We start from the raw sequence: 14,956 nt of genomic DNA, 5'->3' as shown, positions 1-14,956 counted from the left end.
ACTGTGTGTGCTGATATCCTAAATAACATAGATAACAATAACAATAAATGTACAATACAGCAAAACAAACAAAACAACCTGCAGTAATACACAAATAAACATGCACTTTATCTGGTATTTCTGTACCTTCCTGCATTTCCTGCAATATTGTTTGATGAGCTTATAAATTCTGTGTATTTGACATTCATCCTGCAACATCACATTTGTAAAATTGCTTGCGATGCGTGTGAAGATGTGCATCTGCTGTGGGCATTTCAGCCACTTCATGCCTGAATTCACACTGAGATGCAAATACACGCTGTGAAAGATGAGTCTCATGCTTCGAGGGAAGTTTATTTGTAGCTCTGACGGTTTCCAGAAAGTTTCACTGCTACAGGTGCAGTCCCAGAGGTGCTGAGAGACGGGGGAAGTGGCTCTCTAAAGATGATATGTTTAGAAATGTCAGGAAACTGAAACCCTCAGAGCTTAACTGATAACAGAAGTTTACAGTCTGTTGACTTGATGTGGTCTTATTTTAGATCTTCTTAGATCCCCCTGCTGTGACTACAAAATCCTCAAAAGCTTTTGATATTCATCACATGCACACTATCAACCATATTTAATACTTGCTTTATTTTTTTTTATGTGGCTGTAAAATTTCTATTGAGTTCATTATTAAAGTCAACAAAGCACATATTTCTAGTTATATTACACAATGCAGTACCACACACAGAATATATGTATTTTTACTCATTACATTTTTTTTTTCACATATTATTAAAAAGTGATGATACACTTCACTAACGCACTTTAATTACCCTTACTGTGTTAAATAAAAGTAATCAAGTAATTTCTGTAATCATAATGTACCAACAGTACACACATTTATTTACACAAACAATTTTTAAACTGCAGATGCATTTTAAATTTTACAGCCAAAACCATCTCCAGTTACTTAATCACAATTCATGATGACCCTCTGATTTAGCAGATGAACAGTATATTATCAATTAAAATTAAATCTCTGAAATGCTTGAACTTAAATGTTTTTTAAACTATAAAAAATATATAAAAAAAACAAGCAAATGAGACCTGTAGTTGTCTCTTGCGCTGCATCCATCTTGTCCTTCACTGTCTCTTCATCTGGAAAAAAAAAAAATCAAACAATTAAAAATATATATTATGTTTACTTGTCAAATACAGATCGTTTAACACTGTTAAGGTTTGATTTATCACTTCAATCTGGAGTTTCAGACAGCTGGAAAACTGACACCTGTGTCTTTAAAAGTTGTGCAGGTGACTAAGCTGTTGGGCCGAATCATTGGTTCATTTTGTTTTTTAGAACTTGCATAAAAAGCTTTATCCTCATACAACTGGACTCTTACTTCCTGTGGTTTGTTACTGAAAGATGGTATGTGAAATGTGCTTAATTTGTTAAATTGTTATGGCTACTCATTTTTATGTATGTGCCATGGAACGTTTAAAAGAAACAAACCAGCACATTTTCTATAGATGCTCTTCAAATTAAAAGTGTTGATCAATCGAACACGTGCTAGCTGACTGTACTAATAAACTGCAAATGTCACAACACTTTACTGTCTAAAATGGTATTGTAGCCAGATGGAGAAATTTACCCTTTTTATTATTATTGTCTCTGTTGTTTCTAATTTTACAGAGTTGAATGGATGCATTTTTTGAAACTACAGGGGTATCCCTTTTCAAGATCATGTACATTTCACAAACTGGATAAAGCTGACAGTCCATCATAACGACAGACAGAAAATCTTTAACTCTGGGCAGTTGATGGATGTATACATTCTCATTATATCTTTAGTTAGTATAACTGATATGCGGAAGAGTCCTGCATGTTTACCTTGACCAGGCTCAGTATCACGCTATAGAAGGCAGAAGATATGAAGAGAAATATGAAGGAGGAGGCTGTGGACCACAGACTGCTGTACTCATCCTCTTCACTGGCACTGTCTGTGCAGCTCAGAGAAAAACTCATTGACTCTGGATCAAAGGAAGGCATAGGTGGTTAGATGTGTGTATGTGTGTGTGTGTGTGTGTGTGTTAACAGCATGTTTTTATTAAGATAAGATGCCTTTGTCTCTCTTGAATAGTGCTCAAACTTGAATCATCAGCATCACTATTTGATCTCATGTCATGTTTAAATGTTTCTCTAGCTAAACAGTGGCACAGTACAGTAACCTACAGTGAGTTTGTGCCTTTCGGCCCAAAGTCATTCATGAACGTGTAACACAATTGTCTTCATGCAACATTTATTTGAAACAGTCAGCACACATCTCTAGCTGTCAGACATTGTGACACAGACAGATTAAAACACAATACGATGACATTGAAACAGAAGAAAAACTAAATTGACATGTTGACTCATATTTTCACAATCACAGAGACTGGTGACATCACAGAGCGCACATGTTTCCATGGCAGCAACAACACACAGGGATAGAACATGCTAGCACAAAATACCACATGTAAAGCTGAATCTGCTATTCAACATTCAAGCGAGTTACCCTGGGCCTTCGACACTTCTTGCGGCTTCATGCTGATGTTGCTGCCAGCAGGCCAGACATAGCACCCGATCTTGTGATGTGCGTTCCACTTTTCCTTGGTGATGGTGTAAACACTTGTGACTGAGTAGCCATTTTTGGTCTTCTGTGGCGGGGAGTTGATGCCATCAGTGTACTCTTTGACCCCTTGTCCATTTTGTTCTGACCAGGTGATGTAGTAATCCTGCAGCCCACGACTGGAGACCAGACACACCAGAGTGACCTCACTGGCAGCTTTTTGGATGTCCTCCTCTGGGAGGACATGCACTGTTACTTCTGGCGTCCCTATATTTGAAAGAGATACTCAGTTTAACAAAGTGGTTGATATATAGGCTTGATGTTCACTAGACATAGGTTGTGACGTGTGACTCAGTGACATACCTCCTTTGTGGACAGTCAGATCTTGAACAACTGGAGTCATATCGTTTCCTTCGGCAGAACAGCGCACTTTGGTGACCACCAGCCACTCAGTGTATTTGCGAGTCATCGTGCTGGTTTTGCTATACTGGCCATTGCTGGCCTGTGCTGCTGAAGTATCAACGTCGTTCACATTTTGACCATCAATTTGCCACGTGATTTTAGTATCATTGACAATGCTCTGGTCTTTTCCAGTAATGATACACTCCAACTTCACCTGGTTGTTGGTGAAAATCTCTTTGGGACTCGGTTGGTTCAGTGTCACTGTGATGGGAGCTACATAAAAGAGAGCAACATGTTTCTTAACATTTGTGCACTATTATGTCACTATTGAGTTACAGAACAACAGTATTATACAATGACTGTAGTGGGTCTGTACCTTTAGAGGCCTTCTTTTTATATTGTTTTCCTCCGTGCGTCACCTCACATGTGTAAACATCCCTAGTGTCCCAGTCCGTGTTCTTGACGTTCAGGATACTGACAGCTGAATACACGTTTTCAAATAATTCAGGCTTCCAATCAGTGCTGCCAGAGACATCGTTTGCATTCCTTTTCCATTTGAATGTCAATTCTTTTGGGTCAGTATACTCAATTGTGCACACTAGGGCTTGAGTATCTTCTCTTGGCACTGATAGCAAAGTTACCTTCGGAGGGGGGGCTAAGAATACAAAATACCAGACAGATGAGTGTAAGCATGAGAAAAATCATGAAAAAAAGAAAAAATTATAACTGAACATTTAAAAATCAAATCAAAATGGACAAGGTGATGAATGTTGTTAAGTTAAAATGACATACCTATTTGCACACTCTTTGGGCCTCCAGAGTGAATCACAGAACAATTAAAAGAATGCTTCGCATTCCAGTCAGACTTTAACAATGTGATCACACTGACTTTTGTGTATTTGTTGTTTTTCTCAACTGCAGGGTATTGTGAAGGAGTCAAGCTTTTCCCATTGGTACCGGCCCACTTGAAGTCAAGATGGCTTGGGAAGAAGTCAAGTGCAAGACAACCAACAGTGATTGTAGTACCAGACTCAGCTTGGCATTGAACCAAAGGAAACAGAGTCGGGGCGGCAGGTTGTTCTGTGAAAGAGGAAACATACCCAAGTAGGTAAATAACACATGCAGCTAACCGATAGCTTGTCGTGTACCAGTTACCATCATTGACAGACAGGATATCATGCTCCTTTGTGCAAAGATCGCCACTATACAATAATATACAAAAATATAAACAATGCCATTATCATTGTTCACAATAAGATGCTACGGCTGAAATGATTGTTTCCTAGCAGCATAGGCATTTTTTTTCTAAATAATCTTCATAATCCTTCCTTAATACTTCACTATACTACTTACTATTTACTATAAAATACTTAATTAGGTAATAGTCATATCAATGCTAATGGAAAATCACCCACAGGATAACACCACATCAACTGTGACTGATATTAGTTTGAATGATGAAATTGAAGAGAGATAGAATCTGCCCAAATATCATTTCAATTGATTATACATTTTAATAAATTATGTCCTATTTATTATTTTTGTTTTATCTGCTCATCACACAGATAAACAGGCTGGATCAAAGTTAGTGACCGTCCACTAAGTTTTCTTTGGATAGAAGTTAGAAGTTAAATGCAGGAAAACCAACAGTGATTTTATCTCCAGTCGGGTCACACTGAACCAAATGAAACAGAGTGGATTTTTCAATTTAAAATCACATAAATACAATTTCACATAAATAACGCAGGCAATGAATCACTCATTTAAAAGCTAATGATTGGTTGAATCTTCAAAAAATGGAGGCCCAGAGTTTTTCCAATATTAAATAAATGATCTTACAAATAATTACAATATATGGAATATAATCATGAAACTGTGAACTACTTCAATAAATGTTTAAAACTCAGGTCATGATAATTAAGATTTTTCTCACTTTTTAACATTATTGCAACTTTTGTTTTTTTTTTACTGTATATTGTCTTATTCATTAATTTAAAGCTGGACATATTCAGAGGACTTGAGCAAATCTTGAACTTAAACCTAAATCATTCTGTACCATTTTGCAGGAACAAAGCTCGGTTTATCTTTAAATATCTATACGGTATATTAATACTGTCATGAAGGAATAAACGATTAAAAAATCGTGTGAATATAATGAATCACAGAAATCATCAACAAGTTAGAACACCGGCAAATACGGTAGTCAGTTTGCACGCGAAATTTTCTTTCATAGGTGATAAATAAAACAATATTTTTTTAGCATTTTTGTTTTTTTGTATGGATGATTAACAGCTGAACCTACTGTGCATTTTAAAAGTTAGTCGTCCCTGTGCTATTTCAATCACACACAAAAAAGTATTCAATTTTATCACTTTTGCTAGGTAGGTACTTGTTTAACTGAATCACGTACTGATCCTGTATTTAAACACAGAAAAATATCTTAAGTATGTCAAATTCATGCTACTTTTTATTTATTTAAGAAAATACTGGTATGGTATTGTACGCAGTAAAATTACACTGTAGAAAAAATGTCTAGAATAATAATCTGAATTAAAAAAATCACCAGAAATGTGAATGTTAAGTTCAACTCAAACAACAACCTGCATCGAGTGACAATGGCAATAAATAACTTTTTCAACGCTTTCAAGAAACAACTGTGCCAAAACGCATCTGGCTGCTCAGTTTTCTAGTTGTTCCAACATCAGTATGAACCTATATAAGAAATTTCAACATTTCTCTACCACCAATATTTGTATCTTAAAGATAAAATTAAAAAAAAAGGTCACTAAATTATGTTTAAAAGTGACTTACCTGAAGATACTGTGACTTGGGTCCCTTTACCCCAGTAGTCGAAATAATCACAGTGCTGCGTCTTCACTCACTGCTTGAACAAAAACCTCAAGTACCAGAAAAATGGGTTAAAACCTCATTAAGTGTTTGAAAAACACAGAAAATCCTGGTCAGTATTATACTGCGGTGTCATCCTATGAACATGTGTTGTGTGTTGATTCTCAATCAGTTATTAAAGTAAAGATTTACTGGTAGATAGACTTTACATCTCTGCGCTAACATGGACTTTTAACTACTTATTAACTAACTTTTGACCGCTGATCTACTTATTAAAGATAATAAAGATGGTAGTTACCTCATAATCCAATCAGAAATATTTTGTCCTGCCTTTTTCCATCACAAGAATGAGAGAGTGTAAGATTAGTGCTCTTAGGTTTTTGTATGGCTCTATATCACAGTGGCCCCATCCCACCACAATGATGAACCCTCATACAAAAACTAGATGTTGGTGGCTTCACTGAGACTCAGGGGACCTGCAGTGTCAGGGAGGATACGAGTAAAACAAAACTTAAATTCCACTCAACAAAAATAGTTACTGAATTTAAATTTTGCACTTTACTTAAATCAGTTTATCATTGTTGTTTTTTTTGTTTTTGTTTTTTTATCGATCATTTGAATGATCATTACCACTGAATACCATTATGAACTGTGCTAATCTGAAGAACTGAAATTAAAATTGACCCCTAATTTTTTACTTTTAATTTGAACTTTTTATGTTCTAATTTATTGGTGCATTATCCATTATTTGTGGGTTGGTGACCCACAAATAATGGTGATGATTACCATCCTCTATTCAGAACATGTTGGATAAAACTGTAACATAATATTCTGCTATATTGGTTTTGAAAGGCTATATTGTTGAAAACAAACCAATAATACAGCAAAAACACCAACAACAACAACAACAGTATTTTCAATGTAAATATTTAAAACATATTGAAGAAATACTAGGAGTTTTAAAATGTGTCAAGGAACTCTGAAGAACACATTCATATTAAACTGACAATGATTAATTTTAAAAAATCGCTAAATGAACAAAATTATTGCAACATCAAAGGAACGATGAATGTTTAAATTTAGAGTTTTTTTTTTTATTTCAGCCCTGTGGCCAAAATACAATCTTGGCATTTTATATTCCAGCAAAGCACTGACACATGTCACATGTATCATATTCTAAACAATTACACAATACATGTCATATCACATCACTGTACATGTGTGAGCTAACTTTCATGTTGGGAGCTGGAGGGGACAGCAGTGGCAGCTGCCAAGCCGCCGAGCCAGAGACCGCCATTTTCGACAGCGTTTCAAAAATTGTAAGCGTGACACAGCTGGATATATTTGATGAAACATCAGGACATTTTCTAGCCGGGTTAGTGTCAAAAACACCAGGTAAGCCAAAAAATGTTTTTTGACGTTTTTTGACTAAACCTACTCAGACCATAAGCACAAAATTGTCACAACATTTAATTGAGAACAAATCGTGAAGAAAGTAAAGTTGCAAGATACAGTATCTGCGTTTTGAAGAAACATAAATTGCCAACATTTATCTGGCGACTGGGTTGTTTATGTGATCCTTTTGGCAGCAAATAGCCTATACAGTATATAAGGGGTATGAAAGACTAAGATAATGTTGCATTGTTGATACAAAGTAAGTTATGTGCTGCTCAGCTTCATAAGAGAAGATCAACCTGATGATGTGTAGACTCCACTCTTTGTTTCAGTTTAGCAAAAGTTGGACAGGACCATGGTGTGGGCAGACATACCAAATATTCTGAATTAGGAGTTGATTTAGAAACAATTTGTATGTGCAGCACTTTCTATCAGTGACTGTCACAGTGACGTCTGCAGTGGTTTGTGTACGGCTCTGAGGCTTCCTGTGTCACTGTGGCTGTCGAGCACAATAATAAATAGCAGAATCTTCAGCCGTCAGACTGTTCATCTGCAGATACACCTGATGTCTGCTGTTGTCTCTCGAAATGGTGAAGCGATTCTGGACCGATGTGGTATATAGTTTAATGCTTCCACTCGGAGCAGAAATGTGGGAAACCCACTCCAGTCCTTTTCCTTCAGCTTGTCTGACCCAGCTGATATGAGCATCACCATCTGATATTCCTGCATATGTACAGGTCAGTCTGTGGGATTCTCCATGCCGCTTCACCACTGGTTCAGACTCGGTCAGAGTCTGAGTGCAAACACCTGGAGAGAAAAGCAGTTTGATCAGAATGGAGCCAAACAGAAACCTTGACATAGAAAGTAAAGAGTTCAGAAGCTTGTATTCACCAGAAGCCAGTGATAGTATCAGAAATGTAGTTAGAGACATAGTGAAAAGACGTCGCATGTTTAGCTGGTGGTTTGGTTTGTCTTCAGTTTGCAGCCAGATAAATAAAGATGGAAGAGTTCAAGATTTGCATTGACTCCTCCTAACAATGCTGAAAAAAACTGATGTTTATTGACTGAAGGGAGTCATCTTATTCAGAGAATATTTTTGATGGCTTATTTAAGATATTAATTACATTAGTGTTTTGCCCTTTTTTTGCTTATTATATGTGTTTTTAATAAAAGTTTCAGCACTCATACACGTAATAAATGGAACAGAGGGATATAACATTTGGTGCCTGAATCCGAGCACACAGCTGCTAATACAGATTTACTCATTTAGTCATCACAAGTGAGGAACAAGTTTGATAATGGAGTCGTATCAGGATGCTATTCATTTTCCTGCTTGTCTTATTTTATGGTCACAGCAACAAGACAGGTTGAAATACATCTGTACAGACAAACACTCACACGTATGAGCACTTGAAAAAGTAAGGTCGACACCTAAATTGCTTATGTGTCGACAGGGTGAGGAAACCATCACAGAGACTCACAGAATGATGAAATCATTAATTGTAATTGTGTTGATGGTTTACTTCCTGCCATGTGTTCCATGTAAGGCCAAGTGAGCAGCATTAAAAACACAGTCAGTCCTTGTCTGCCCTCTAGTGTTACAAAGGGGGGACTGTTACTATCTCCTTCATAGTAAACTGTGTCCGCATCTTCTCTGCAGTCAGATAAGTATAGATGCTGTAACATTGCATGGACAGGGACTTTTAATTTCTCTTCTGTGAAAGAAAACAACACACATTGTTCCAGTAGCTATTATACTGCAAACTGAGCCTATCTACAGTTGTCTGCTGTTTGTGTGTGTTTGTCAGTGACTTGAGCTGAGCCCTCAGCACCTCCCCTGCAGCTGCACAGAGTCGAGGACCCTATTTATTTAAACTTTCTTTTAAGTTTGAAAGGATTTGATGAATGACTCCTGAGGTTTGCAAACCACAGAAAGAAAGAAAGAAAGAAAGAAAGAAAGAAAGAGACTTTCTTTATGTAGAAAAATGTTTTGTTGTATTTGTGTGATGATTTCCAGAGAGATACAATGAATTTCCAATATGACAAGAAACTGAACTAACAAACCACTTTTCTTATATAAATGCTGAAAATCTTAATCCTGCTACCACAACTATCAAATAATAATAATCAAAGCTATGACAGTACAGATTTAATTTAAATTGACAGCTTTCAGAGTTTTACTACCCCTTGTGAGCCGCAGCAGATGAGAACACATGATCATATGCACCAGGAACCAAATCGATTATTTAATATCCCTCCTTTCTGATGTAAGTTCAAAGCTCAAAGGTAAGAGACACACCTGAATCCTGTGGAGGAAACATTATGTGTTACTTTTCTTTGAGATAAGCATGGTCTTTTTTAATGCAAGAGAGTAGAGTAAGAGTACTTTTACTCAGTTTTCATGTTAAAACGTGTTAAATACTTTTTCTCAAGTAAAATTCTGGATGCATGGTTTTTACTTTTAACAGAGTATCTCTACATCTGTGCTCGTCTGTCAGCTCTATATTGGAACTTCGAGTCAACAGGGCCGTTAAAAGTTTTAGCAGTAAAATTTCTTTTAGCTTTTTAGGTTTTTGTAGAAAACTGTCTTGCTTGTGAGTCTTAGAACTGTTGGGCTCCAACGTAAAGGCCATTTTGTACTTACAAATCAGAAATGAGGTATAAAAGTCAACATGAAACAGATGCAATAATGGCACCTATTCAAATTGATTGAAAAACTGTACTCCAAACACAGATCTGTCAACAGATCAGCTTTATACAGTATGCCATACACCAGAAAAAATGTCATCTGACAGGAGGGCACCAGAAAATGTCGTCTCTTAACTCATTATTATTATCAAGAGAGTCTAGATCATTCTCCAAGGTGTCTGTACCTCCAGTCACCCAGGGTCTGCTTATACTGTATAAGTATGCCAAGTGTAAGTGACAGTAAGTTACAATGTCATTGCACAAATTAAACAGGAGATACAAAACCAAAAAACATTCTTTCATGATCAGAAGTTTCTCCCATGGACTTTTTTACATCTCCTCTAAACATTACTTCCAAGGAAAAACAGGCAACACAGACTTTTTGTTATTTATAAAGTCTCTACTCTAACTCTGTGACTTTGTGCAGCACAACTCAATTAGAAGAGGAAGTAGTTTTTGTATGACTCTCCTGTTATTGTCTCTCACTGTGTCTCTTCTGGCACAGTAATACACTGCTGTGTCCTCCGTCTTCAGACTGTTCATCTGTAGATAGACTTTACTGCTGGAGTCATCTCTGGAGATGGTGAATCTACCCTTGACTGACTGGGAGTAAAAGATTGGAGTACTGTCTGTGTGTACAAGCGCGATCCACTCCAGTCCTTTTCCAGGAGCCTGTCTGATCCAGTTCCAGACCGAGCCTTCAAAGTCAAATCCAGATGTTGTGCAGGTGAGTCTGTGAGACTCTCCGGGTCTTTTAACTGCTGGTTCAGACTCTGTTATGGTCCGACCTTCAGCACCAGTCGAAACAAACAGAGCAACATCCAGGAGTGTCAGCTTTCTGTAAGCCATGTTCAAAGTGTGCTTCTGTTTTCAAATCCATGAGTCCTCTTTAAATATGATGTAAACTGGGTCACTGTGAGAGTTTGTTTACAGGAAGCTCCTCCTACATCACATTCTGCTTTTAAAGTCAAATTAGAAAATTTGATTTTTCTATTTCATTATATTTTTGTCAAAGCATCCAGCAGATTGGTTGTTATAAACTTGAGTCAAATAAGTTACATAATCACATCAATTCTTTGATTAATATCATAATGTAAAATGCTAAACAGTTTAATCTGGAATTTTAGGATCATGAAAAACATGTTATTATAATTGTAAGATTTATAATGTATTAATTCATATATTTCCTTTTGTTTTTATATTTTAATTGCAAACAAAGGTGACGTAACCATGATCATATAATTTAATACTTCAGTCTGCTGCAGCTGGTTTAAGGCCTGAATTTTCAAGGTTCAGTTTTCATATTGTGGATGTTGGAAGCCACAGACAACCAGAAAAACTTGGATACTAAAAACTGATTGCTGTAGTGCACGTGTAAATCTCTGCTGAAAATGTGCAATTACTACACAAATGCTGTTTTTTGTCAGCTACTGTTTTCTTTAAGGTGGGTTTGAGGTGTGGATTCCAAGAAATTCAACTATGGAAAGAATAAGATGTCCTTTTTTAGTAATATTTGTGTTTGTAATTAAACATCATAGGTTTCTCACAAAGATTTAAATTAAGCTGCATGTATTATATATATGTACTTGTATTATATATAATTTTCTTTGACTGATAGAAGTGAGGACAGGAATGATGTAATATGATTGTGATGTTTACAGTTAGACTTTTTTAAATTATTTATGTATTAAATAGTTTTTGTTATTGCTTAATGGTGATCTTTATCAGGCCAGTTTAGATGATTCTCTTAAAAATTAAAAGATGTAAATACAAATGTAATTCTTTCTTATGGGTCTATCAGCCCAGTAAAGATGAGTACTGCAGGTTTTTGTACAGCTGCTCAACCAACTCCAGTCACTGTGGCTCTCGAGCACAATAATAAACAGCAGAATCTTCAGTCTTCAGACTGTTCATCTGCAGATACACCTGCTGTCTGCTGTTGTCTCTGGATATGGTAAACCGGCCTTTGACTGACTCAGAGTAGTAGATGCTACCACTGCTACCACTGATAGTAGCAACCCATTCCAGTCCTTTTCCAGCAGCCTGTCTGATCCAAGCGTTCCAGCTATTGCCACCAAACCCTGAATATGTGCAGGTCAGTCTGTGGGATCCTCCAGGCCTTTTAACTGCTGGTTCAGACTCAGTCAGTGTTTGACCCTCAGTACCTACAGACAGTTAAACAGCACATTAGTTACTGTAATGCAGCCATGTTGTCTTTGTAGCGGGAGGTTTGTCAGAAAAACAATCATTGTTCTTACCTGCCCAGTTAATAGACAGGATGAGAAAAACAGCCAGATAATCAGGTCTGATCATTGTAAAAGCCAGTTGTCTCTGTCCAGTCTACAGTGTGTATGTCAGTGATTCAGTCTCTGTCCTTCACTCTGCAACACATATGTAGAGATGAAGAGATCAGAGTTTTGCATCGACTCCTCCTCCTCACAGAGAAACACACCACATCTCACACACCTCTGGACAAAACGAGAATGACATCATCATATTATTTTATATATTTTAAGATTTTTATTGTGATTGTTTTAATGATAAAGATGTTTTTGAAGTTATTTAACAGTGATGTTTATTCACACACCAGTAAGATGTATTTATTTGGTGGTCCATCCATATACTGGATATATCATGTAAATGTTCAAATATTCTCAACACTTGCTGTTAAACATTAATAATGGGAACATTATAAAACATCATTGTTGTAGAAAAACACATGTTAAATGTAACACTGAGAAACAGGAAGTCACAAACCACAACATCAGCTGTCGTTTTCATATGATCCATGCATGTGAGTGTTTAGAGTCACTGTCATACTCTCCTTAGTTAGTGTCATCTGACTTCATATGTTCTGCTGCCACCTGTAGGTCTTTGTAAACAAATGTTCTGTGGAGTTTTTGTAAAGCTTCTCTGCTTCCTTTAACCAGTGTGTGTTTGGCACAGTAATACACAGCAGAGTCCTCTGGCTTTAAGTTGGACAGTCTTAGATACACCATGCTGTTGCTGTCATCTCTACTGATTTCTGCACGTCCTTGCACACTGCTGGTATGCGTGTTTTTACTGGCATCAGTCCAGCCTTCCCCGATCCATTCCAGTCCTTTTCCTGCAGGTTGTCTGATCCAGTTCATAGTGCAGCAGCTGAATGTGAAGCCAGATCCCCTGCAGGACAGACTGAGAGTCTCCCCAGGCTTTTTCACTACTGAACTGGAAGGAATAGACTCCATACTCTGACCTGTACAACCTGATGAGAGGAAAGACGAGAGGAACCACAGAAGAAAGTGAGACAGTCATCTGGGAGGTTTTCTGCTATCACTGACTGACCATCAGTCCATGTTGTGTGATAAAAGATAAAACAGCAAGAAGCAGGAGGACTCACAGGGCAGAGAGAGAGAGCAACCAGCAGAAGAGTGAGTGTGTTCATCATCCTGAGGCTGGAGATGTGACCTCTGATGCTCCACACAGAGTACAAGAGCAGTCAGCAGGACAGAAGTACACTGCACAGACTGAAGATTTGCATCCGGATATCATGAGGAGGGGGTGGCTCATGTACAGGCACTCTGTTAAAGTTTCATTTAATTGTGTCGTTAATTATTTTTTTAAATTGATGATGCTTGTCGTTTCATGTTGCAGGGAAGAAAGGTGGGTTCTTTTTTATCGGGTGGAGAGCAACACTGAGGAGACCAAAGAGCCAAACTTCAAGAATACAAAAGTTTCAAATTTATTTTACCAGAATAAACACAGTTTCCCCACAATCCCCGTACAATAGGGCCTAAAAAGTCCACAGGTTCTGGCTGGCAATCTAATCTAAGGTTCTCAGTGAGTCAGGGACAGATTCAGAATGAGGGTGAGAACCACCAGGGTGCCATTCCCCACCTCTCTTAAGCCTTCACAAAAGGGCATCGTCACACCATGATTGGCTGGGATGGAAATGCCCCAAGCTGCCTCCACTCCTCAATCAGGAGTCAGTCTCCCCACCCTGCTCACAGGTGATCAGAATTCCCTGCAATTAGTCCAGAGGGATTTTGGAAAATCAGCCCAAAACAAAGAAAGATAGCAAGTCTTAAACAATGGGACTGCTACAAATAAACTGAGCTAAACCAACAAACCCCTTTTTCTTATATAAATGCTTAATTTTTTTATCTGGACTGAGGTTTGTTGATTATCTGACTGGAATCTGTCCAAAACAAACAAAAAGGTAACTGCTGTTCATATGTTGTAATACCTGATATAAAACAGTACAACTGAGGACATAAAACTTGATTCAATAAAAGATAGTGCTGCATTTACACTCTTTTTTCATCATGAAATTAGTTTATCTTATATGTACTAAAGACTTACAAGGATGTACAATTTGATTTCTTAAACTATCACTATATTTGTGCTCTAATTTGGACTGTTAATAACAGGTTAGACAAGTAATAAGATATTTTGATTAGAACTGTAAAATGGGGCAGAGAAGTTTTAATCAAAACAACTTGAATGCTCCTGAAACAGGACTTTTACTTTTCCAACAACTTTTTGTTAGAACATTTCACAAGTTTGTTGGGAGATCTTGGGACGGCCAAACAAGATCATTTTCATGACTTTTTGTGTGACAAATTTTGAATTGAATTTAGCATTAAACATTTCAGTTTATTTAAAATAAGAGTTCAATATTGAGTTACAGCTCTGAACTTTCATGACTGACAGTTACTCACAAAAAAGTGATACTAAGAGAACTGAATGTTTCCACTGGTGGTAAATAGAGGAAGTAGTTTTTGTATGACTCTCCTGTGATTGTGTCTCTCTGGCACAGTAATACACAGCTGTGTCTTCAGGCTGCACATTCTGTCCATTTAGAGTCACTGTTTTACTGGAAGAGTCTAAATCGATGCTGAACTTGTTCTTTAGGGAATCTTTGTAGGATGAGCTTCCAGTATTTTTCATCCCAATCCACTCCAGTCCTTTCCCTGCAGGCTGTCTGATCCAAGCTGAGTAGTAGCTGGCTGTGTCAACTGTTCACACTTCACACCTGTTAAAAAAAGAAAATGTTTTGTAACAAATGATCAAGT

At 37.2% G+C, this 14,956-nt stretch overlaps 1 protein-coding gene across 1 annotated transcript; it reads right to left on the bottom strand.

Annotated features, from left to right (window-relative positions):
* Positions 1-784: 784 nt before the first annotated feature.
* LOC311268488 (immunoglobulin heavy constant mu) lies at positions 785-7,116 on the bottom strand (the record flags this gene model as incomplete). The annotated part of the gene is made up of 8 exons (XM_084372156.1): positions 785-1,122; positions 1,853-1,992; positions 2,517-2,837; positions 2,934-3,245; positions 3,349-3,627; positions 3,765-4,052; positions 5,784-5,844; positions 7,051-7,116. The coding sequence occupies 8 exons, from the start codon at positions 7,114-7,116 to the stop codon at positions 1,108-1,110; spliced, it is 1,482 nt and encodes a 493-aa protein (XP_084228282.1). The 3' UTR covers positions 785-1,107.
* Positions 7,117-14,956: the final 7,840 nt, after the last annotated feature.

Source organism: Pagrus pagrus (assembly GCF_965226575.1).
Source record: "Pagrus pagrus genome assembly, chromosome: 13".
NCBI lineage: Eukaryota > Metazoa > Chordata > Actinopteri > Spariformes > Sparidae > Pagrus > Pagrus pagrus.
Note: the sequence above shows the minus strand (reverse complement) of the source record. Positions and strands in the feature narration are given on the sequence as shown.